The sequence below is a fragment of the Nycticebus coucang genome, chromosome 11, assembly GCF_027406575.1.
Source record: "Nycticebus coucang isolate mNycCou1 chromosome 11, mNycCou1.pri, whole genome shotgun sequence".
NCBI lineage: Eukaryota > Metazoa > Chordata > Mammalia > Primates > Lorisidae > Nycticebus > Nycticebus coucang.
The window spans coordinates 58,871,666-58,898,738 of NC_069790.1; the positions used below are offsets into that span (position 1 = coordinate 58,871,666).

General features: G+C 37.8%; 1 protein-coding gene across 4 annotated transcripts in view; it reads right to left on the reverse strand.

The window, feature by feature from the left end:
• Positions 1 to 27,073, reverse strand: part of ANKIB1 (ankyrin repeat and IBR domain containing 1) — a 192,321-nt gene that overhangs the window by 113,926 nt on the left and 51,322 nt on the right. For all 4 annotated transcript variants that reach the window (XM_053608658.1, XM_053608655.1, XM_053608656.1 and 1 more), the window contains one exon: positions 17,236 to 17,516. In XM_053608658.1, the coding sequence (XP_053464633.1) occupies positions 17,236 to 17,423 (188 nt within the window). In that variant the 5' untranslated portion in view covers positions 17,424 to 17,516. The remainder of the gene's footprint in view (positions 1 to 17,235; positions 17,517 to 27,073) is intronic.

Sequence of the window (27,073 nt, forward strand, 5' to 3'; positions counted from 1 at the left end):
CACAGTTCTAGAGGCTGGGAAGTCTGAGATACAAAGATGCCTGCAGATTAGGTGTCTCGGGTCCATTGCTTATAGACGCCTTCTCACTATGTTCTCACATGGCAGAGGGGGCAACACAGCTCTCTAGAGACTCTTTTATAAGGGTACTCACTAATCTCATTCATGAAGGCTCTGACCTTATAATCTTATCACCTCCCAAAAGTTCCACTTCCTAATACCATCATGTTGAGGGTTAGGATTTTAAACGTAGGAACTAAGGGGTGAGGATGGGGGACATAAACATTTAGACCATAGCACATAGTATAATACTTTCTGGGAGAAGTTAAGTTGTGTTTAATGCTAGAAGATGAAGATCTAATTACATAGTGGTAGCATTTACCAAAGATAGGTCTATATGAGCTGACTTAACTATTGCCAAACTCAGACCTAAGAGCTGTGCCTAGCTACTAAAATCTTCATGAGCTATGGTCACAGGATTAATAGTTGAACTAATTCAGAGGCTACAATAGGATATTGCAAAGTGGGATGGAAAAGCTCTGCTACAATATGGTTAGCCTATACTCAAAAAATACACAAATACCAGAATCCACAGAAAACTCAAAACATATTAGCAAGAAAAGAACAAGGGATCCCATCTCAGGCTGAAAAAGGAACTTGAAGAGAAACTTCTCTGAATAAGACAGGTGCACGGCCTAAAGACACATGAAAAAATGCTCATCATCCTTAATCATCAGAGAAATGCAAATCAAAACTACTTTGACATATCATCTAACTCCAGTAAGATTAGCCCACATCACAAAATCCCAAAACCAGAGATGTTGGCATGGATGTGGAGAAAAGGGAACACTTCTACGTTGCTGGTAGAAATGCAAACTAATATGTTCCTTTTGGAAAGATGTTTGGAGAATACTTAGAGATCTAAAAATAGACCTGCCATTTGATCCTATAATTCCTCTACTAGGTATATATCCAGAAGACCAAAAATCACATTATAAAAAATACACAAATACACTATGAAATAATGTGCACACAAATCCCATATCTGAAGACAACTGCCTGCATTTATTGTGGAGAGCTGAGACCATAAGGATTCCTATATTCAACTGCATAACAGCAATGGGAAGGGAGGAGAGCTAAACACTAAAACCTACCTACATGTGGATTGGTTTAGGATAATTTAGCTTGGAACACACGGCTCTGACAGAAAAGAAACTGAAACATACTGGCATGGACTATTCAATTTGAATAAATTAGCCTAGCTGGTATGAAAAAAGGCTAGAAAGTCCAGCCTAAGACAGTAAAAGGTCCCAGGCCACTTTTAAAACAGTAACTCTGGATCTCTCCTGCTCTTACCAAGACTCAGAGAGCTCGGCAGTACAGCCTTTCAAAACTAGCATGTCCACAGCAGGAACAAATGAATTATTACTATTTACTTATGATAAGCAGGCCAGTTCTTCATATGTCCATTTCCCAAAGGCACAATGCAATTATAGCACTGGGCTCTACGCTGTAAGGTAGGCAGAATAACACCACTACTCCAAAGATGTCCAGTCCTAATACCTGACCTGTAAGTATGTTACTTTTCATGATCTAAGGAACTTTGCAGACGTGATTAAATTCAGAATTTTAATGGAAGATTATCCTGGATTATCAAGGTGGGCCCAGTGTAATCAAGTATCTTTACGAAAGAGATGAGAAGATGCTATGATGCTGGCTTAAAAGATGGAGGAAGGGGCAATGAGACAAGAAATGCAGGCAGCTGTTGGAAGCTGGAAAAGATTGGAGAAGGGATTTTACCAGTGGCCTCCAAAAGAAACAGCCCTGCCAACACCTAACGTTTAGGTCAGGGGGACCATTATAAGATATCTAACCTCCAGATAACATAATTTATGTTATTTTAAACCTCTATGTTCATGGTAATTTTTGACAGCAGCAATAGGAAACTAATACAACAAGGAACCCTGAAAATGACAATCTGAGGTCTTATATGGTAAGGCTTGTATAGCTGACCCTCTTCCCGCTGGAGATGGATGGGGGAAAACATATCCAAGTATAAACAAATTCTCCTAGAGAAAGATTCTTGGTTCTTATCCTTTGTAATGTAAAATATGTCTCTATAGGAAAGATAAGACTAACTTTCTTTAGGTTTTACAATTTAGGGAATGTCTCCACGGTTCCAGGGCGTTCATCCATTCTTCACCCCCTTCATCAATAAATGTTTTTCTCATAGGAAGTACATCTCTCTGGAGTTCTCAATCTCTATTCAGTCATAACTTAAGTTCCAAGGGTCATCTTTTAGCCCATGTCCCAAGCTTTAGTGTAATTTACTCAGATTTTTTCTACAGCTTCATATAACCTTTATGGTCCCCTAATGCCTGCAGCACACTCCGCTATTTTGTTTCCCAGAAACTGATTCAGTTCATACAAGCCAAGACTATTTAGAAGCTTCTTTTTTTTGTAGAGACAGAGTCTCACTTTATTGCCCTTGGTAGAGTCCTGTACCATCACAGCTCGCAGCAACCTCCAGCTCCTGGGCTTAGGCGATTCTGTTGCCTCAGCCTCCCCAGTAGCTGGGACTACAGGCGCCCGCCACAATGCCAGGCTTTTTGTTGCAGTTTGGCTGGGGCTGGGTTTGAACCCACCACCCTCGGTATATGGGGTCGGTGCCCTACTCACTGAGCCACAGTGCCACCCTAGAAGTTTCTTTACACAAAGCTCCCCTCCGCAGTTGAGCTGGCTACTCCTTTATCTTCACGTAACATTCTAATTATAGAACTCATTTTTATCATAGTTACTTTCTTACACATATGTTCTTTTCTCTAATTAGTTTATAGGCTTCTGAGGCAGGGCCTATATTCTATTCTTTCATGAATTCTCAGTGTAGTATCAGATACGTAGTAAACTCATGCTATGATTTTAGACAAATGAGCTGGATACATATCAAACATTCTTGATCAATATCAGTGGCACTGGATTGGTGATTCTACAGCCAACACTCTAAATCTCTTGAGCTGATAGGGTACACAGGTCAAGAACATTTCATCTAGTACCAGATTGCTAGCTTCTAATACCAGTTGTCATGTTCTGAGTGACCTTGGGAAAATTATACAATAGCTCATAACAATTAATACATACCCTTTGACCAAGTAAATCTATTCCTCAGATTTTTTATCTTTTTTATTAAGACACAGTCTCATTCTGCATCCACACTACAGTGCCATGGTATCAGCCCAGATCACAGCAAATCTCAAAATGCCTGGGTTCAAGCAATCCTTCTCTCGCCTCAGCCTCCCAAGTAGCTGAATTACCTGCCATCATACCCGGCTAATTTTTCTATTTTTAGTAGAGACAGGATCTTGCTTTTGCTCAGGCTGGTCTCGAACACCTGAGCTTAAGGGATCTTCCTGTCTCAGCCTTCCAGAATACTGGTATTATATGTGTGAGCCACTGCACCCAGCCCTTAGATTTTATCTTAATAAAAATAAATTTTCTTTTAAGGCACAAAAACCTAGGAACAATGACATTTAAATAATAATAACATTTAAAGCAGTGTTACTTTAAATAGACATTTAAATGTGTGGTAGTAAGAAAAATGGAAAATATAAATCCTTCTGTACCTACATGAATGCTTATAGCTAAGTGGAAATATAAAAACATGATTTCAGAACACCCAGCTAGCTCAGTTGATAGAGCATGACAGTTTAAGAGTAAAAACATGATTTCATTTCCCTTCACAATCTTCTGAATATATGTATCTATGGATTAAAAACTAGTTAGGAACATGAACTCAATCTAGTAAAGGAAACAGGAATATGAGTAATTTCGTTTATATAGCCATTATGTTGCTTAACAGTTAAAAATAAATATTCCCTATGTCAACTGCTGACAAGACTCACAATTATATTTCTCTGTATTTATTACTGGATTATAGTAGATACAAAAATTAAAATCTACCTTACAAGTGCAACTAATACCTCTTCTAAGATGCATTATCAATCAAAAAGATTTTATTTTCTTAAAAATTTAACTAAGAAAGATATTATTATAATTAATTCAGATTCTGAAGTAGTCTGTACAACCATATTTATCCAGCACTTCCTATCTCCATTTCCAAAGTATCAGTTTCTCTTTTAGTTTGTTTAAGAAAGTTCAGGTTCTTATCACCATAAAATTTAATGTAAGTTGAGAGGACATCAGTTAATATGGAGAGATCTTTCTTTCTTTCTCTATCATATTAAACATCTCTAGATCCTTTCTGACACAGGGAAGAGAAAGTGAGACACTTCTGCAAATGTTTTCATATCCCATCTGTCAGGCTCTGATTAAATAAAACAAACTCATAAAGTATATTATTCTGAACTTAAAGTATCAAAATTGCTTCTTAATTCATATTTTCTCAGGAAAAGATTATCAAATTTATTAAACACAGTACCATACCAGTATAAATATTTTGTGTTAAAACTACTTATAAATTTAGATATTCAACATTTATTAATTACATTAGAAGTTTTCTCTCATCTGTTTAAATTCAAAATAGATTCTTCCTTAGGTTTACTTAAATGTATAAATGAAATTGTGAGTGTGTGTGTGTGTGTGTGTGTGTGTGTATATAAGCTTTAAAACCCTTTCTGTAACTCTGTTAGTAGTTAGGGAATGTATTTGCCTATGTGCATATAAGATTAATTCTGGAACAGGAATAGGAAAAATAGCAGAGAAAGAAAAACATTTATCTATGGGGGTAAAATCTACCCCTTTCAGTTGACCCTAATAATCCATCTAGGAGCCATGTGCTTTTTCTAGATTATTTCACTGTTAATTTTCAAATAGCCCATTTATAGCCTTTACCTGTATTTCTTCTACATTGTCCACTTTAATATGATCCTATTCTTATCATTATCCTGAAGTTTCAATCTCTCTTATAATCAGGAATTTCTTAAGAGCTAAATTCTTCCTCACTGTATTTAATTTTTGTTCTAAACTTTGAACTACTGTTTCGTTTACAACCTGACTTTTCTATTACCTGGGTTTCCACAAGCACCCACGTTTTCAACAACCCTCTTAATATTTTTTAGTACAACTTCTCCTTCACCCATGATGATTGGCTCTACTTCCTACCCCCTTTATTGGAAGCAAATTTCAGTTCTTAACTCCACTTGCTTCTCCATACATATTCCCTTATTTCAGACGGCACATTCACTCTCAAAGCCATTTCTTTTTCAATGGCTTCTGTGAATAATTTTGTAAGTTGTGAAGTATGATCAGAACGTAAATGACAAGCAGTGGTGGCAGAATCATGGTTTCCCTCAAAGGATTGTACTACAGGTTGAGTACCTCTAATCTGGAAAGTCGAAATGCTCTAAAATCCAAAACTCTTTGAGTACTGACTTGACCTTCAAAAGCAACGCTATTGGAGCATTTTGGATTTTGAATTTTCATTTGGGATACTCAGATGGGTAAGTACAAGGCACATGTTCCAAAATTGAAAAGACCAAAATCTGTAACACTTTTAGTCCCAAGGAAAATAAAGGGATATGTAGCCTATAGTACTTCTGTAACAATTCTTAATGCTCTATCACCTTATGTGACTTTTCATTTGACCTCTAGACCATATTCTAACATCACAGGCTTCTTTCTCCTACACCTCATTTCACTATCTCATACACAACTAAGCTCCCTTCAAAATAAATCTTTTTACCCAGAGCCTCAATCTCTTGAAATAACCCGAGTCTTATACTCCCAGCCAATAACCTATATTACAACTTCAGTTTCTTTAAAAAATCTTTTATGCAACAAATATTGATGGAGCACTCACTATTTACCAAATATGATTTTAGGAGTTAGGGATAGTGAAAAGAAAACAGATTAAGTCCCTACCCTTATGGGATTTGCATGCAAGAGAGTGGGGTGGGAGAAGAAACCTGCATTTCAATTCTTTGAAAAGAACTTAGTAGCTCCTGCAATACAAAAAAAAAAAAGTAAAGAAATAGAAATCAATAATTGGAAATTCTGTTTTAACTAAGCCACAAAGCTACAGGCCTTCAAATTGTAAGTGCTCCAATAAAGACAGGCTCTAATAAAGATTTTATATTTTATTTCTTCTCAAAAATAAGCACTTTATTTCCAATGAAGCAAAAGAAACTATTCTATAGAAAATACAACTAATAAATTAAATATTCCAATTAGAGAGTGGTGCCTGTGGCTCAGTGAGTAGGGCGCCGGCCCCATATACCAAGAGTGGCAGGTTCAAACCTGGCCCCATAGCTGGGTATTGTGGCAGGCAACTATAGTCCCAGTTACTCAGGAGGCTGAGGCAAGAGAATCACCTAAGCCCAAGAGATGAAGGTTGCTGTGAGCTGTGATGCCACAGCACTCTACCGAGGGTGACAAAGTGAAACTCTGGTCCAAACAAACAAAAAAATCCAATTAGAACATGGCCTTTGTGCTACATTAATCATGAGTATGGATTTAGTTTCCCATAAAAGAAAACAGTGAGGTATGATATAATATAAACACAGGGCAGTTGGTTTGAAAGAGAGAGGGATGCAAGCTAGCTGTGAACTCTTCTTTTACCATATTATTTTTGCCTAACACAAAAAGAAAGTGATTCCTGAATTACAAGTAACATAAAGTTAAAAGAAACAGAAATTAAATCAAGGCCTTACCTACCTTTGTCTATACATAATATGCTATATGTTAGGATTCTATCCAAGCTCAGATAGAGGGTACAATGTAGTGAGAGAAAAGAATCGCAGATAACATGAGACAAGAGAAAAAAATAACATCAACTGGCCAGGTGCGGTGGCTCACGCCTATAATCCTAGCACTGTGAGAGGCCACCACAGATCACCCAAGCTTAGGAGTTCAAGACCAACCCAAGCAAAAGTAATACCCCATTTATACTAACGAAATTAGAAAAAAACTAGCCAGGCATAGTGGCAGGCACCTGTAGTCCCAACTACATGGGAGGCCAAGGAAAGAGGATTGCTTAGAATTTGAGGTTGCTGTGAGCTATGACACCATAGCTCTTTACCCAGGGTGACGGAGGAAGACTCTGTCTCAAAAAAAAAAAAAAAAAAAAGAATTAAGCAGGGTTAAATATAGTAAAATAGTTTAAGCTACTAAAAACAAATAATTAGAGTTGTTATTTTACTTGATGCAGATGAGTAAATGCTTTTTATCCTTATTCTACATGACATAAATATGTTAACTGTTAATTCTTTATTCTAAAATAATCATTGAAAATAATAACCTGAGGAGGAAGGCAAGATGGCTGACTGGAGCCAGCTTTCCATAGAGGCTCCCATCCAGGAGAGTTCAAGGACAGAAAGTATAGCAAGTAAGCTGATGGTTTGGAGCTGAGCCAAGAGAGCAGGTTGAAGAATGCACATCAACCCTGCTGAGCCGAGCAATGACCCCAGGGATACAAACAAAAGTTACAAAACCCATCTCCAAGGGGAGGGGACAGCTTGCAGTATACTTTTTACAAACAAGCGAGGAGAGTTCAAACACCCTCCCATTTTACCCCATGGGAGAGACCCACTAAAAACCGGACCCCCTTCACCTACTAGGGTGCCATGGCACTCTCCTGCCAGGCATAAAACTGTATATATTCTCTACCTGCAATTCTGAAGTCCCAGCACTCCCCTCCACTCTCACCCTGAGGTCTGGAAGCCTGTCCCACATGTAGTCCAGATTCTTGGGCATTTTCTCAAGAGGTGTGGAAGGGGCATGGGCTGTTGCAGGTTTGTGATGATTCTGCAGGACAGGGGTAAGGAGAAAACAGTGGACTAAAGGAACCATTCCGGAAAGGGAGAGGTGGTGCTCCCCCCCACCTGACCCTGGCACAGAGCAGCAGCGGCAGCAGCGGGAACAATAGGGCTCACACACCTGGGGATATTTGGGAAGGACACTCCTTTTCTCTCTGGGCAACCAGAGAAAGCCAGGCATCTTCTCCAGTGGCAGAAACTGGCGGAATAGATCTGGGACAATAACGCAGGCCCTGTGAACAAACGGTATGCCTGAAGCAGGACTGGCCTGGGCGGAGCATAGTAGGAGGGAGAATTAAAGACGAATGCACAGAGATGGCATACTCTCGGGGTGGAGCTGAGCCAGGACTGCTTTAGTGAGCCTAAGAAACACCCGGCCTTCAGGGGATCATAGCTGAGACAAAGGCAGGAGGGAAATCGAAAGCTGAGTGTAACCTCTAACCGCACCCACCCCATCACAGACTGTAGGGGAAACAGAAATACCAGCTCTGGGCAGCAGCACAGAACGGACCTGAGTCACGGTTTCTGTGAACTCTAACATCGCCTGCTTCACAGGGGAATATAGCCAGGACAGAATCACAAATTCTGTGCAAATATAAGTGTCAGCAACATCAATCATGGGTGGGGCTGGAACTGAGTGAACCCCCACAGCTCCCATTAGCCACCTGAGGTTGTCAGGCCTCAGTTTCCCCTGCCAGATGGTGGCAGAGTGCAGAAGCCTGGCTGAGGAGGCATAAGATCTCTCTGTGACTCAGGCAGATTCAAACCCCTGGAGTACCTGCTCCTTGGAGGGAACTGGGTCATAACCCTGCAGGGTTACCAGTGACTGGGTGTGATAGAGGTGCAAGGTGGGAAAGGAGGCATCAACCTTCCCAGACAAACTCATTTGATGTGGGGGTCCTTCTGACTCCACGGAGCACCAGAATGAGATACTGGAGCTGCCAACAGACCCCTGATATCTAGTTGCCAGAGACCTTTTGAACTTCCTCACTTGAGACCGGGTGCTGACTGGAACAATTGATTTGGATCTCTTGGACTAGACCAATCACCCAAGGACTATCCAAAGTGGTACCCTGGGTGTATGGTTGTGGGAAGGTTTGATTTTCCCTTTTCAGTTGTTGCCCGCGGCGGGCGGGGTGACTTAATGGCTGGTATTTCTCCACAGCTGAGACTTCAACCCAAAGTAACTAATTCACTAGGATAGGACAGAGACCAGCTGAAAACAAGAGAGAGCCACTTAGCCCCACCACACCAAGTAAGTCCCTAGGTCTCAGGCCATAGCACTGCACGGGTCCTTTGCAAAGCTCTAGGGGAAAAGGTACAAACACCAGTCATAGTTCTTAGGCAAAGGGCTGGTTAATCACTACTTCAGGAACCCCCAAACCCAACTCCACCTTATCTGCTAATCTAGCCAAATGGTATAAAATAATCATGGGGCAAAATCAGCAGAAAACTCCAGTAACATGAATAATGAGAGTAGATCAACTCCCCCAAGGAATGATATAGCTGATACAACTGAATATCCTATTTATAGACAAATGGCTGAGATGTCAGAAATAGAATTCAGAGTTTGGACTGCAAATAAGATTAACAGCATGGAGGTAAAGTTGGAATTAGAAATTCAAGGAGCAATTCAAAAGTTGTCTCAAGAATTCAATGAATTCAAAGACAAAATCACCAAAGATTTTGACAAACTGAGACAAAAATTTGCAACCCTCACACATCTGAGAAATACAGTAGAATCTCAATAACAGAATGAAGCAAGCAGAAGAAAGGATTTCTGATACTGAAGACAAAGCTTTTGAATGCTCCCAAGCACTCAAAGAGGAAGAGAAATGGAGAGCAAAAACAGATCACTCTCTCAGAGAGCTTTGGGATAATTAGAAGAAAACTAATACTCGCCTTATAGAAATCCCTGAAGGTGACAAAGTTGCTTCGCAAAGCACAGAGGCCCTTTTTCATGAGATTATGAAGGAGAACTTTCCAGACATGCCAAGAGATTTGAAATGCAGATAGTTTCAGAACCCCAGCATGACTCAACGTGGAATAAAACAACTCCCAGACATATCATAATTATCACAAAAGTTAATATGAAGGAGAAAATTCTGAAAGCAGCCAGACGTAAGAAAACCATAACTTACGAAGAAGAGAATATTAGAATGACTGCAGATCTCTCGGCTGAAACTTTTCAAGCTAGAAGAGGGTAGTCATGGACTTATAATCTCCTATAACAAAATAACCTTCAACTCAGGATCCTGTATCCAGCTAAACTGAGTTTCATTGATGATGGAGAAATTAAATACTTTAATGATATTCACATGTTCGAAGAAATTTGCCAGAACTAAACCAGTTCTACAGGATATTCTCAGACCTATCCTCCATAATAATCAGTGCAATCCTCCACCACAAAGGTAAACTCACTCAGAAAGTTTTGATCAAATTCCAACTTCCAGGGTGGCGACTGTGGCTCAAAGGAGTAGGGCACTGGCCCCATATGCCGGAGGTAGCGAGTTCAAACCCAGCCCCGGCCAAAAACTGCAAAAAAAACCCCCAAAATTTCAAATTCCACAGTGGCAAAAGGATTAAAAGTGTCCACTGGGCTTTCAAAAAACTTGATACCCCCCAAATTCTACCAGGCTTATTAATATTCTCCATTAATGTGAATGACTTAAATTGTCCTCTAAAGAGGCACAGGTTGGCTGAAGGGATACAAAAACTCAGGCCAGATATCTGCTGCATCCAAGAATCTCTTCTTACCTTAAAAGATAAATATAGACTGAGTGTGAAGGGATGGTCATCTATATTTCAGGCAAACAGAAATCAGAAAAAAGCAGGTATTACAATTTTATTCACAGATACAATAGGCTTTAAACCAACACAAGTTAGGAAAGATAAGGATGGTCACTTCATACTTGTTAAGGTTAATACTCAATATGATGAGATTTCAATTATTAATATTTATACACCCAACCAGAATGCACCTCATTTTATAAGAGAGACTCTAACAGATATGAGCAACTTGATTTCCTCTAGCTCCACAATAGTCAGAGACTATAACACTCCTTTAGCACTGTTGGATAGATCCTGCAATAAGAAGCTAAGCAAAGAAATTTTAGATTTAAACCTAACCATTCAATATTTGGATTTAACAGACATCTACAGAACATTTTCTTCCTAACAAAACTGAATACACATTCTTCTCATCAGCCCATGGAACATACCCCCAAATCGATCACATCTTAGGTCACTCGTCTGACCTCAGCAAATTTAAAAGAAGAGAAATTATTCCTTGCATCTTCTCAGGCCACGATGGAATAAAAGTTGAACTCAGAAACAACAGGAATCTGCATACTCATACAAAAACATGAAAGCTAAATAACCTAATGCTGAATGATAACTGGGTCAGAGACAAGATTAAGAAGAAAATTACCAAATTTTTGGAACAAAATGATAATGAAGACACGAATTATCAGAACTTCTGGGATACCGCGAAGACAGGCCTAAGAGGGAAATTTATAGCATTGCAAGCCTTCCTCAAGAGAATGGAAAGAGAGGAAGTTAACAACTTAATAGGACATCTCAAGCAACTGGAAAAGAAAGAATATTCCAATCCCAAACCCAGCAGAAGAAAACAAATAACCAAAATTAGAGCAGAATTAAATGAAATTGAAAATAAAAGGATTATACAACAGACCAATAAATTAAAAAGTTGGTTTTGTGAAAAGGTCAATAAAATAGATAAACCTTTGGCTAACCTAACCAGGAAAAAAAGTAAAATCTCTAATTTCATCAATCAGAAATAATAAAGTCCAAATAACAACAGACTCCTCAGAAATTCAAAAAATCCTTAATATTATAAGAAACTTTATTCTCAGAAATATGAAAATCTGAAGGAAATTGACCAATACTAGGAAACACACCACCTTCCAAGACTTAGCCAGAATCAAGTGGAAATGTTGACTAGGCCTATATCAAGTTCTGAAATAGCATCAACTACACAAAATCTCCCTAAAAAGAAAAGCCCAGGACCAAATGGCTTTACATCAGAATTCTACCAAACCTTTAAAGAAGAACTAGTACCTATACTACTAAACCTCTTCCAAAATATAGAAAAAGAAGGAATATTACCCAACACATTCTACAAAGCAAACATCACCTTGATCCCCAAACCAGAGAAAGACCCAACAAGAAAAGAAAATTATAGACCAGTATCACTAACATATATTGATAGAAAAATATTCAACAAGACCCTAGCAAACAGAATCCAGCAACACATCAAACAAATTATACACCATGACCAAGTGGGTTTTATCCCAGGGTCTCAGGCTGGTTCAATATATACAAATTTATAAATATAATTCATCACATAAACAAATTAAAAAACAAAGACCATATGATTCTCTCAATCGATGCAGAAAAAGCTTTTGATAATGTCCAGCATCCATTCATGATTAGCAACACTTAAGAAAATGGGTATAGAAGGAACATTTCTTAACTGATAGAGGCCATCTACAGCAAATCCACAGCCAATATCGTATTAAATGGAGTTAAATTGAAATCATTTCCACTCAGATCAAGAACCAGGCAAGGCTGCCTATTGTCTCCACTCCTTTTTAACACTGTAATGGAAGTCTTAGCCATCGCAATTAGGAAGAAAAGGTGATCAAGGGTATCCATACAGAGTCAGAAGAGATCAAACTTACACTCTTCGCAGATGATATGATTTTATATCTGGAAAACACCAGGGATTCTACTACAAAACTCTTAGAAGTGAACAAGGAATACAGCAGCGTCTCAGGTTACAAAATCAACACTCATAAATCTATAGCCTTTATATATACCAACAATAGTCAAGTTGAAAAAACAGTCAAGAACTCTTTTCTGTACACGGTCGTGCCAAAGAAGATGAAATATGTGGGAGTTCACCTAACAAAGGACGTGAAAGATCTCTATAACGAGAACTATGAAATTCTAAGAAAAGAAATAGCTGAAAATGTTAAGAAATGGAAAAACATACCATGCTCATGGCTGGGAAGAATCAACATTGTTAAAATGTTCATACTACCCAAAGCAATATACAATTTTAATGCAATCCCTTTTAAGGCTCCACTGTCAGACTTTAAAGATCTCAAAAAAAAAAATACTTCGTTTTATATGGAATCAGAAAAAACCTCAAATAGCTAAGACATTACTCAGAAATAAAAACAAAGCAGGAGGAATCATACTACCAGACCTCAGACTATATTATCAATCAATAATGATCAAAACAGCATGGTACGGGCACAAAAACAGAGAGTTACATGTATGGAACAGAATAGAGAACCAAGAGATGAACTTAGCTACTTACCGTTATTTGATCTTTGAAAAGCCAATTAAAAACGTTCAATGGGGAAAAGATTCCCTATTTAACAAATAAACAAATTTAAATGATAAAGATTACATTAGAGAGTAATGAAAGATTAGGCTACCTGTGTCAAATGAAGGCAGAAGAGAATTTGCAAAGCCAAAGAGAATAATGAAGACAATAAGGCAGTGTTATAACTTAATCAAGATAGACCATTAAAAGGCTATACTTTAGGAAAATTAATCTTTACATGAGATTATAAAAGGAGCATAATTGCAAAAAACCCATTCAGGAGCCAAATACTTTAAGTATTAGGGACAGGGGTTAAGACTAAACTAAGCTTGAGGCAATGGGAATGGAAAGAACTAAATCTAGGAGTAAAACTTAGCAAACTTAGTACCAGGTTAGGAAAAGGAGAAGACTAAGTCAAGGATGACTGAAGACATTTAGGATCATAGAGATAGACATAATAAACATGACTGAATTACCAAGGATACCAAAAAAATGTATACTCATTTTAAGCCATTATCTATGTACTACTTTTCGAAGTTGAAATGAATTACTATATGACAGAGTTAATCGAATGAATGGCAGTGTCACCATGCCACAGTCAGGACAAAGAAAATGGCAGAAGCATGGTTGCCATTAAGGAGCACAAGACCACTCTGAAGTGGTATTTGACATTTGGAGAACACCGTGAAGTACTACAACAATGGAGGAATGAGTATACAACAGAACCTCCACATGCCTAACAAATGTGTGCGTTCATGTAAGTTTGAGATGCATGGTACTGTGTGTGACGTCCATAAGGGAAGATTGTGCAGAAGGCCTCGCACAGCAACAAGTCCTGCTTCTTCTGCTGTGGTATCGGAAAAGAATACACATTCACCATAGAAGTGTATCAAACAATGGGCATGCGAGACAGGAGTTAGCAGAACAAGCATAACAAAGCATTCTTCAAACAGCAAAATGTAACGTTTTCATCTCATGATTATAACATGCACTAAGATATCAGAGCTCACCTCAATAAGAATTTTCTAGTACAACGGATAGGATAAAGAGGTGCAGTTAAGTTTCCCTCACACTTTTCTGACTTAGCACCCTTTACTTTTACTCATGGGGGATGTTAAAGGATGTGGTGTACCACAGAAAACTGACTACACTGGTGGTACTTCAGGAAGAAATTAAACAGCAGGCTCAGTGATACAAATGGACACTTTGGTTGACATTGCTCACGCAGTAGTTCACTGTAATCAGAAGTGTCTGAATGCTGATGGCAACTACTTTGAGCATCTGTTGTAACTGCAGAAGTCAAATGTCTTCTTTGTTATGCTTGTTCTGAAAACATGTATTCATCTTTTATTATTGCTATACATTGAGTATTACAGATTTAATACCGTTTTTTCCTCTCATACATTTTTTGCATTCTCTGTATACTGCATGTTAGGCAGCATAATAAATATATAACACATTGATTAGTTATCCTGTAAGTTCTGTGAAATAAATGTCCATTTTACAGATAAGGAAACTGAAGTCCACAGTGACTAAGTAACTTGCCTTGCTAATAAATTGCTGAGGCAGTTCTGAAACAGAGGTTGACATGACAATAGGGATTAGAAGTTGTGGTTAAAGCCCAAAGCCTACTGTCATCTACGTGGGCAACAAGCTTTACCACTGTGAGAGTTCTGATGAATTGTTTAACCTTACTGTGCTCCAGTTTTCTCATATAAATAATAAACTACTTCATACTACTTTAAGGAGGAAGATAATACATGTGGAGCCCTATTAATAGAAAACAGTGAGCCATCAAGAAATACTTACCACTATTATCAGTGCAATATGCTGGTGTCATTAACATAGGGAAGACGCAATTTTGAAATGGAAGACAGAATTTCAAACAAGCGAAGCTGGAGATGGCTTCTAAGTATGTATTTTTAGATAAATGAAAATAAAAGATAAATGCAAAAAATGAGGTAACAAATACACATAGAATTCACAGTATGCTTGATAAGTCATAGGGCTCAATCACCTACATTCTTTATGGAATTTTTCTCATTCACAAACCCTGACTTTAAAAATATTTCCTAATGTATAGTACCAGCTACTCGGGAGGCTAAGGCAAGAGGATCACGTAAGCCCAAGAGTTTGAGGTTGCTTTGAGCATGGCACTCTACCGAGGGTGACAAAGTAAAACTCTGTCTCAAAAAGAAAAAAAAAATTTTCCTTATGTAATGATTTTGTAAAACTTCTACTTACTCTAAGAAACTATGCTAGATGCCAGAAGTGAAAAAGGAGATACCTAAAATAAATTTACAATAGAGGGAGACAGGGAGAAGATACACAAAATTGTAAAATACAATGAAGTATGTATGAGTAAGGCAAACAAATGAAAAAGAGCTACAAAAGTTAAAATTTGGGTTGTGTCAATCTAAGATAGATGTGGCATGCACAGAACCTTGAAGGAAGTGAGGGGAGTACAAAAGGGCTGAGGAAACTCCAGGCCAAGAGAGCAGCAGGATGTGGCAGACTGAAAAATCATGGCATATTGAGGGCTACCAAAAAGAGTAGCTTAATTTGAACAATTTGTATACTGAAGAAATAGAAAGAAGACTGCTAAGATTTTGGTCAAGTTCTAAAGAGCTTTGAATACTAATTTTAAAATCATATTTCACAGTATAAGCAAAGCAGTGTTTTTCTTTCTCTTCTAGCATCAGATTTCTATACCTGCATAATCTACTTGTAAAAAAAAATCAGTTTTTTAACTACTGCTATATCCCTCTTCCTTTTATTTTATAAGCTAGCAAATATCAAATGTAATTCCCATGGAATTAGGTGAAATCTTCATTCTAAATATATTTGCTATATCACTAATGCATTCTTATTGAAGAAATATTTTTTAAAGTTCCTTAATACTTCCAGTTTTAAGAAAATGTCTTTCACAGGTGGCGCCTGTGGCTCAGTGAGTAGTGCACTGGCCCCATATACTGAGGGTGGCAGGTTCAAACGCGGCCCCAGCCAAACTGCAACAAAAGAATGGCTGGGTGTTGTGGTGGGCACCTGTAGTCCCAGCTACCCAGGAGGCTGAGGCAAGAGAATTGCCTAAGCCCAGAAGATGGAGATTGCTGTGAGCTGTAACGCCACAGCACTCTGCCGAGGGCGATAAAGTGAGACTCTGTCTCTAACAACAACAACAAAAAAAAAATGGGTGGCTCCTGTGGCTCAGTGAGTAGGGTGCCGGCCCCATATACTGAGGGTGGTGGGTTCAAACCCAACCCTGGCCAAACTGCAACAACAAAAAAAATAGCCAGGCGTTGTGGTAGGCACCTGTACTCCTAGCTACTCGGGAGGCTGAGGTAAGAGAATGGCCTAAGCCCAAGCCCAAGAGCTGGAGGTTGCTGTGAGCTGTGATGCCACAGCACTCTACTAAGGGCCATAAAGTGAGACTCTGTCTCTAAAAAAAAAAAAACAAGAAAAAAAAGTTTTGCTTTTAGAAGTCTTTTCAAGTAACTGAACCCCATTAAAGGAAAGGAAACTCAAATCTGATCATGACTATATAAGGCAAGTGCACTTGTTTTTCAACTTAAAATAGCTAATGAAAGCTTAGAATTTTGTATTTGGCACCATTTCCTGTAACCTTTTGATAGCTGATGAATACTTTTCTAGAATTGAAATGCTGTGTAAGTTAAATACTATGCTATTATAAAGAATTCATGCTATGAAACATATTGAGGATCAAAATATATTTATACCACCAAGAATATGTGAACTGACCTCAGTATTAAAACTTTTAGTCTGGCTGGGCTTAGTGGCGCATACCTGTAATCCCAGCTATTTAGGAGGCTAAGGCAGGAGAGCTTTAGCCCAGCCATTTGACACCGGCAACAGAACTACACAGCAAGATCCCTGTCTCTAAAAGATTTGTGGTCTAATTAGGTATTATAAAGAAAACCATACTAAATTGTAATAAAGAAAATCATAGCTAATAATTTAGGCATATCCAGTTTTAGAACAGTAACTTATTACAATACCTCATTATGCACATAGGCCTGGATATATTTTCAAAGATTATAGTTCTTTTTTTCCCTTTTACCAATTTGTTACCAATTGGTTTACAGTAATACTTACCCTAATATTCTATTCATTCCATGTCTAGCAGCATAGTGTAATGGAGTATTGTGCTGGTAGGGTTCCCCATAAGATGTGTTTGGATCAAGGGATTCTTTTAGCTGAGGGTTGTTTTCATATATTTGGCAGGCCAAGTTTTCATCACCATTGATGAGTGCTTTACGGAATTTGGTGGTTGTATTTCCCATGTTTTGTTCTGTTTTTTCTGACAGGCAGTTGCGGCACTTTCTCCCTTCCCCCTTCAGCCACTTCTTGAATGCTTCTGCAACATGGTTCACATTCTAAAGGACGAAAAGATATCTAGATTGTAAAGCAATAATTACAAAGCAATACCATGAAAAGTCAATCACACAATTAAGAACACTAATAAAACCTGGGAAGCATACGTAAGAAAATTATCTACATTAAATTTGCCAAATTTATCTTAATATTAAGCCATAAAAATCTCACATTTTTAACACTGTCAAAATTAACTTCTTGTTAAACTGTTATAGTTTCTCACACAGAGATTGCTATGGTTTCCCAGGCTGTACCTTGCATATCTATATATATGAGGTTTTTAATTTTCCATTTTTCACAAGAGCAGGAAATGAGCTTGGAATTAATTTTGTGATTGAGTACACTTAAATTTCTATGTTAATCACGTATAAATCTTACTTAGCCAATTTGTGCTATAATGAAAAATGTATGAAACTACTCAAATAAAAAATGCAGAAAGTGTTAAAATGCAATAAAGGAAAAGTGTAACTGCTCAGTACTTATCATATCTAAGAAAAAGAGTTAAAATGTAAATATATAAGACAGCACAACTCACTCATACTCAGTCACAGCAAACTAATAAAACTGATTATCCAGAGAACAATGGAAACAATGAATATTCTACCTTTTAAGATCATTAAGTTTCTTTCGGCTACAAAAAATATAAAACAAGACTGAGAACATCAAATATTTATGCATACTAAGTTTGAAAAGAAGTTATAATAATGATCATATGGGCATTTACTACTGAAACAATGTGAGGTGGGTGAGGGGAAGGAAACAAATGAATTTAGTGTTTGAAATAACTTATTTGCCTACACTAGCTATATGATTTTAAGCAAGTTAATCACCTTTCCTTATCAAAGAAAATGACCATTTCTTCTGCTGTGAGGATAGTAACAGCTACTTTGTTTAAAGTACTTTGCATAGTTCTTGGTTAATGTTCAATAAATGCTAGTTTTGTTCTATTCCTATAAATGTTTCTAAATCTATTCTTGAACTATGACCAAAAAACAGCATATGCAAGGCCGATACAGAAAATAAAAAACACCTATGCAAGAAATGGAGTTCAAGCTCTCTAACATTGGACTAACAAGAGAAAACTAAAAACAGGCTGGGGCCAAATAAGGAACTTATATTTGAACTGAGAAGAACAAATAATTAAATGCTTTTATTCAGGGCAATAATATAATTATTTCATGCTTTAGAAAATTAACTATAGTGACTTTATAGAAGATAGAACAGAAGAAGGAAAATTTAAGAAGCAAAGAATACAAGAATCTATTATCCAGTTAATTCAGAGGAAGGCTAGACACTAAAATGTAGCTTAAAAAAAAAGCTTAAAAATAACATAAATGCTACTCAATCTTTGTACATTGTGATTCTCAACCATGGTTGTATACCATAATAACCTAGAGAACTTCAAAGAGTTATACTAGTCAAGCTAAATCCCAGGCCAATTAAACCACTCTCCTGGGTCACACCCAGGCATTGGTATTTAAGTTCTTGGGCAATTTCATTGTACAGACACTACTGTGTAAAAAGCTCCTGGATCTCTCCAGCTGAATATCAGGGTGAGACATCTGTCAAGCCTATCTGTAGGCTGAGAGATAGCAGCACATTAATAACCAATTTGGGTTGGTTATTATGGGTTTTTTATTTTAAATATACAAATACATATGTACAGTAGAAATCTTTAAAGGTTGGTTATTATGGATTTTTTATTTTAAATATACAAATACATATGTACAGTAGAAATCTTTAAAATATGAATCAAGAAAAAGGACAAAAAAAACCTTATTGTCTTATTTACTGAAGGATAATCACTGTTAGTATTTTGATAACTACCCTATTTATATTTGTGTGTGTATATATTTGTATGCATACATACACTATAAATACATATACATTAACTGAATTATACCACTTAATTTTTAGATTTTTATTTAATTTTTCAGAGATTTGAACCTTTGGCCTAAAGACTACTTTTATTATCTCATTTTGAATAAGAGGAGCAAATCATTCCCTCCCACATTCTATATTTATCACAAATACACTACAGGGATTTTTCAGGAACAGCCTGGATTTACTTTATTTTATATTTTTGTTTTTCATTATTCTTAGTGAAATAACTTATGTTTTGTTGTACTGTTCCAAGCAAGTAATGGTTTATTAATCTTAATAAGAACTCCAGTTATTTTTATCTATAAACAAATACAGAGAATTATTATGTGGGTTCTAAAAGGTCTTTCCTAAGGATTTGGAGACTTTCAGTTGTTTTGTTCTTATCTTTTCTGACAGAATAAAATTACAAATGTTTTCAGAATTGTGGATTAGATTAATACATAACACATTTTCTTTGATTTACATGATCACTTTAGTAAAATGTTCTACAAGAAAAATGATTTATATCTAAGATGGGAAAAAAGAAAATATCTGAGAAAGCTATAACCTGGGGTACTTGCTTAAAATAACAAAGATAACTCTAAAAAAATCAGTAATACTCTCAATGTACATTAAATATTATTAATTATGTTGAAAGCATAATGACACTGGGAAGCTATTTTGTGGCTTTCAGTTATTTTCAAGTCTTTCTTTCTCTTTCCCTCTCCAGGGTCTCCCTCTGTCACCAAGGCTGGAATGCAGTGGTGCAATAATAACTCACTGCAGCCTTGAATTCCAGGGCACAAGAGATCACCCTACCTCAACTTCCTGAGTAAGTCAGGACTACAGGCATGTGCTCCCATACCCAGCTAATTTTCTTTTTCTTTTACTAGAGATGCGAGTCTCCCTATGTTGCCCAGGCTGGTCTTAAACTCCTAGCCTTAAGCAATACTCCTGCCTGTGCCTCCCAAAGTACTGGCATTACAGATGTGAGACACTGCACTAAGCTTCATTTTTCAAATGTGACCAATAAACCTGAAAGTCACCAGGAAACAGTCATGGTTCCATTCTCCTCAGATTTATCCTCACAAGACTTGTCTACAAATTTGCCAGATGTGTCTGTTCTTTCACTTTTTCCTAGCCACAAGAAGGAAAAAGTTGCTTGAAGTGACACTTCCATCCTTTGTTTTCATCAAAATCTTAAGTAATATTTCTCTAACTCTGAGATAAATCTATGTATAGAAAGCTTTATGAAGCAATTAATGATTATCAAAGAGGCAAAAATAATTTATTTTGGGCATCTAAATCTTTACAAGAAAACCTGGGCAAGAACTCATATTCTTTGACTAGTAAAGCACAGCACTTATAAAGTATTTAATGAAAAACAAAACAAAACAAAGAAAAATGTAGCCTGCCTCCGCGCCTGTAGTACAGTGGTTATGGCGCTAGCAACATACACGGAAGTTGGCAGGTTCAAGCCCAGCTTGGGAGGCTGAGGCAAGAGAATCGCTTGAGCCCAAGAGTTTGAAGTTGCTGTAAGCTGTGACGCCATGGCACTCTACCAAAGGCAACATAGTGAGACTGTCTCACACACACAAAAGAAATGTAGCCTGACTATAGAAAGCTATACTCAATTTCTGATTAACCTTTAATTGAGAATAGCTGTGTAATTCTAGCTTTAAATCTTTGTCTCCCAACTTCCCCATTCATAGATTAATAATCTGCAACAAAAACTCAGGTGTGCTGAAATTAACAAACTACTCCCAAAAATCTTTTACAGAAGATGAAGTTCTTTAGAAATAATAACCCACTTCTTATCTGTCTGTTTCCACAAAAGGCAATTATTTTTAGCTATGGACTCTAGTTGTTGACTTAAAATAACTGGCTTTCATTTTTCCTCTAATTAGATAGATAACATACATACATAATATACATATATACACATACACACTCAATTCACTGTTCTGCAATTATCTGAACTATTGATAAGAATAACAATCTTAGGCTCGCACCTGTGGCTCAAGCGGCTAAGGTGCCAGCCACACACACCTGAGCTGGCGGGTTCGAATCCAGCCCAGGCCCACCAAACAACAATGACAGCTGCAACCAAAAAACAGCCGGGCATCGTGGCAGGCGCCTATAGGCCCAGCTACTTGGGAGGTGGAGGCAGGAGAATCGCTTGAGCCCAAGAGGTGGAGGTTGCTGTGAGCTGTGATACCACTGCCCTCTACCCAGGGTGACAGCTTGAGGCTCTGTCTCAAAAAAAAAAAAAAAAAAAAAATCTTAAATCTACAACTAAAACTTCTCTTTAGCCAGTATAAAAACAAGCAGAAAGTTCATTCAACCCCAGCAGGTTCCAACACAAACCCATCCCACTCTAGGTAAAAATCAAAGAGATGAGTTTCTAAGAAGATTCCAGAAAGCTCAAAGTCCAAAGAAATGCTCTAACAGATTCTGAAATAATATTTAGAGAAAAGGAGAGGATGATTAAAAAAGAGACTCTGTAAGAACTTTCAAGGGATAAGGCAATGAAAATTAAGAATAGAAGAAAAAAGGCCAGGAAAAGTCAATACACTATAGCAGACCAGAAGCATGTGAACAAATAATAAATACACTGAGCTATGAACTCTGTTTACTCACCTATTCAACATGCATTTATTGACCTATGGTGATTTTGTCTTGGTAGCAAAATCACCCAGAGGTGACTGCATCTGGCCTTAGGGAGGGCAAGGCCAGTGTGAGAATTTTAAATGTTCCCCAAGTAATTATAATATACAAGTCAAATAGAACCACGGACTAGTTTTGAAACTATGCTAAGCCAAAGAGACAGGCATGAAACGTCACAGTGAGAAGCAATTTAGTAGGAGTCAAATTGTTTCTATTTTACCAAGTAACTTAACTTCTTTAAATTGTTTCTTCATCAGTAAACACCACTATTAATACATACTTTCTTCAGTCAAAAAATACAAATGAACAGACAAAAATCATGGAATCTATGGTGTTTACATGTATACTCTAGCACAGGTATATGGACAAATATTGTAAGGCTTTGATTTTATTCCGTGTATAACAAGGACTCATTGTAGCTTTTTTGGTTTTGCTCTTTTTTTAGGTCTTACTTTAATATTTTTAGTAAAATTTATTTAAGATTTATCAATGTTGATATAAAAAACAATAGTTCAATTCTTTATATTATTGGGTAGTATTCCATTGTATGGTAGTACCACGATTTGTTTAACCATTCACAATGTTTCATCATCTTTGAGTAATAAAATGCTGTTGCTGATTCCAGTGCAGGGCAATTATTAGTAGCTCCCATAAAATTCACACACAAGTTTTGTCTGAACATAAATTTTCATTTCTCTTGAGTAAATTTTCAAGAGTACAATTGCTGGAATACGTAGTAAGTCACATGTTTAATTTTAAAAGTAACTACCGTCTTGTTTTCCAGAGTAGGCATAGCAGTTTTCATTTCTAGCAACCATATGTAAGAGTAGTTTCTGTGAATCCTGATTAACATTTGGAATTGTGAGGGTTTTTTAAGGTGGATTTTACTCCCAATTTTTGGTAGGTACTCTAAAAGATATACAGTGGTATTGTGTAATGGTTTTACCTTCCATTTCCCTAGAAACTAGTGGAAATAAATGTATTATGTGACAAAATTAATTAATTGAAGAAAGAAATCTTTTTATTTATTTATTCCTTTTATTTAGGTAATTTTTTTTTTTTCAAGAAGAGGTCCTGCTCTGTCACCAAAGCTGGAGTATAGTGGAGTGATCATAGCTCATTGCAACCTTGATTGCTTGGGCTCAAGGGACTCTCCTGCCTCAACCTCCTGAGTAGCTGGGACTACAGATGTACATCCAACTAATTTTTTTTTTTTTTTTTCTAGAGACAGGGTCTTGTTGGTCTCAAACTTCTGGGCGCATGTGATCCTCCTATCTCAGCCTCCCAAAGTGCTGGGTTTAGATGCATAGGCCACCACACTTGGCTTATTTCTTCCTTTTTAATCTTCATGGCTTCTATTTCTTTTTCTTACCTTTCTACATTAGCTAGATGATTTTAAGATTCGTGGGGAAAAGTTTAAGAAACAGGATATTCACACAGATTCAAAGCATCACCCTCCAAAATATCACATAATTATAAAGTAAAAAAATAGCCATTTTGCATTGGAGAAACAAGGGAGATAACACCTTAACCAAGTGATCAAAGCTAACACATTGATATCCTATACCTCAATCTGATACATTAAAAAAGGTATATTAAGTTTTATAGCATTCTTGTAAAAGAATACATAACACTAATCTAAATATGAGAAAATATCACACAAACTCAAAATAAGAGACACTCTACAAAATAACTTATCAATACACTCCCCAAATGTCAAGGCCATAAAAGACAAGAAAAAACTGTGTAACTGTTCACAGGCTAGAGGTGACTGAGGAGACATGACAAGTAAATGCCACATAGTATCCTATCTTCGATTCTGGAATTTAAAAAAGGACATTAATGGAAAAGTGGTGAAATCTAAATAAAGTGTAGAATTAATAATATTGAACCAATAGTCATTTCTTCATTTTGATAACTGAAATATGGTTATAAGCAAAGTGTTACCATTAGGGTGAAGGGTAGACAGGAACTCTTTGTACTATTTTTGCAACTTTCTGTTTGTAACTTACATAAAATATAAGTAGTAAAAATATTTTCTAGCTTCTATATTGGGAAAGGACTATAGACAATCATGAAAAGAAATAGGAAAGCAACCTGGAGACTACTAGGGTATTCCAAGCAACAGATGATACTTTCTTGGACCAGGACTGTGGCAACTGAAGTGTTGAGAAATGTTTGGACTATAAATATATTTTAAACAGTACTTACTCAAACAGTGTTTATGATTTATACTCAAATAGTGTATAAATATAGGTTATTAGTCACGCAACAAAATAAAGTAACAAGTGGGATAAAATAAGAGCAATTATTCACAAATCCTTGAAACATGTGATGGTCACTGGAAAAGAAACAGAAAGGGCACTCTAAGAAAAATCAGTGCTATTTACTACTATTTTTGGGCATGAAATGTCTTATGAAATGTCTTAACCAATGGCATTAAGAAGTTGGGCCATGCACAAATCACAAGGTCCAACAGCACTTCTAGGTTAGATTTCTCTATTTTGGGGGGAGGGGGATGGGAATTGAGGAAGAAAGAAAACGGTTTAAAACTCTGCTGCCGCCACACAGCTCTGGCGGTTCCTGTGCTACCTCCTGCCCTATAGATCTGCTCTCACGCTTTCTATGCTGCTGTCCAACCCCACACCTTGGCTTGATGGCTCCTACACCAGCTCCAGGCTTTCACAACTCTGTCCATGAAGTTTCTATGTGGCTGGCCTGGCCCCACTGCCCTGGCTCCAAGGCTCCAGCTTGCTGCCAGGCACGTAGATAGGCCCCTGAGTTCCAGCGTAGCTGGTATGCCCAGCAGGTCCTAGCTTGAAGGCTCCACCACTACCTCTGGAACCATGGTCTAGTGCCTGAGTCTCCTGTGCTGCCTCTGGAACACGTAGCCTTGCCCCACAGCTCCTACCAACAACCTTGAAGGAATCACCCTCAAGGTCCAACATTCCACCAGGGACCTGCTAGCCTTGAGCCAACACTGTACCAGGACCCAGTTGGAACCATCTAAAGAACTCTGGCAACAGGAAAAAGCAAGTTAGTTCAACAAACCCACAAACCCAAGGGATCACGGTGGATCAATAGCAATGGATGCCAACCAAAAGGAAATTGCTCAAATGTCAGAAATAGAAATCAGAATATGGATGGCATAAGAAGAATAGAATTGAAGAGAAAATTGAAAACTACCACAAAGAAACCAAAAATTTATTTTAGCACATCAATGAAAAATATGAAAAAGTCATTAAAGAGCTAGACAGTATAACAAAAGATACAACAGAACTTAAAGAAATGAAAGAGTCATTGAGAGGATTTTAAAATAGAGCACAAAGCTTAAGCAACATGCTAGAACAAGCAGAACAAAGAATCTCAGACAAGGCTTTTGAACAAACCTAGTAAGTCAAATCACTAAATTATGATCCATCACATAAACAGAAGCAAAACCAAGACCAAATGATCATCTCAATAGAGGAAGAAAAAGCATTCAATAACCCAGCACCCTTTCATGATAAAAACCCTTAACAAAATATGAATACAAGGAACATACCTCCAAATAATAAAGCCGTTTATGATAAACCCACAGCCAACATCATGCTGAGTGGGGAAAAGTTGAAAACATTACCCCTAACAACAGAAACCAGGCAAGGGTGTCCAGTGTCACCACTAGAAGTCCTAGCCTAAATAATCAGGCAAGAGAAAGAAATAAAGGATATCCACATCAGGAAAGAGGAGGTCTAACTATCTTTGTTCTCTGGTGATATGATCTTATATTTAGAAAATCCTAAGGATTCTATCAAATGGCTCCTAGAATTGATAAAGAAAATCAGCAAAGTCTCAGGGAAAATCAATGTACACAAATCAGTAGCATTTCTACATACTATTAACAGTTAAGCAGAGTCACATCGAAGACTCAGTACCATTTACAATAGCTACAAAGAAAATAAAATACATAGGAATTTACTTAACCAAGGAGGTTAAAGATCTCGACAAGGAGAACTATAAAGCACTGATGAAATGTATACCAGGGAGGGAGAAGGCAAGATGGCTGACTGGAGCCAGCTTTCCACAGAGGCTTCCGTACAGGAGAGTTAAAGGACAGAAGTTTACCAAGTAACCTGATGGATTAGAGCTGAGCCAAGAGAGAACGTTGAAAAACACACATCAACCCTGCTGAGGCAAGCTGTGACGCCAAGGATACAAACAAAAGGTACAAAATCCATCGCCAAGCGGATGGGAATCCCCTGCCCCATGAGAATGGCTGGCAGTACTCCATACAAACAAGCAAGCAGAGTTCAAAAGTCCTCCCATTATATCCCATGAGAGAGAGACCCTCAAAAACTGGACCTACTTCCCTTACTAGGGTGCCATGGTGCTCTCCTGCCAGGCATAAAACTATATATATTCTCTACCTGCAATTCCCAACATTCCCCTCTACTCTCATTCTGAGGTCTGGAAGCCTGACCCCCAGGAGTCCAGATTCTTGGGTATTTTCTGTTTTTCTTTTTTGTTTTGTTTTGTTTGGTTTGGTTTTTTGTAGAGACAGAGTCTCACTGTACCGCCCTTGGGTAGAGTGCCCTGGCATCACACGGCTCACAGCAACCTCTAACTCTTGGGCTTACGCGATTCTTTTGCCTCAGCCTCCCAAGCAGCTGGGACTACAGGTGCCCGCCACAACGCCCGGCTATTTTTTTGTTGCAGTTTGGCCTGGACTGGGTTTGAACCCGCCACCCTCAGCATATGGGGCCGGCGCCCTACTCACTGAGCCACAGGCACTGCCCATTTTGGGGTATTTTCCCAAGAGGTGTGGACAAGGCATGGACTGCTGCTGGTCAGTGCTGATTCTGCAACATGGAAGTAAAGAAAGGACAGTCGGCTGAGAAGACAATCACACAGGAGCAGCAGTACTCTGAGGCACAGAACAGCAGCTGCAGTGGCAACAATAGGGGTCACACTTGGATATTCCGGAGTCATACACCCTGTCCCTCTGGGCAAGCAGAGGAGGCCAGGCATCTTCTCTGGTGACAGCCACAGG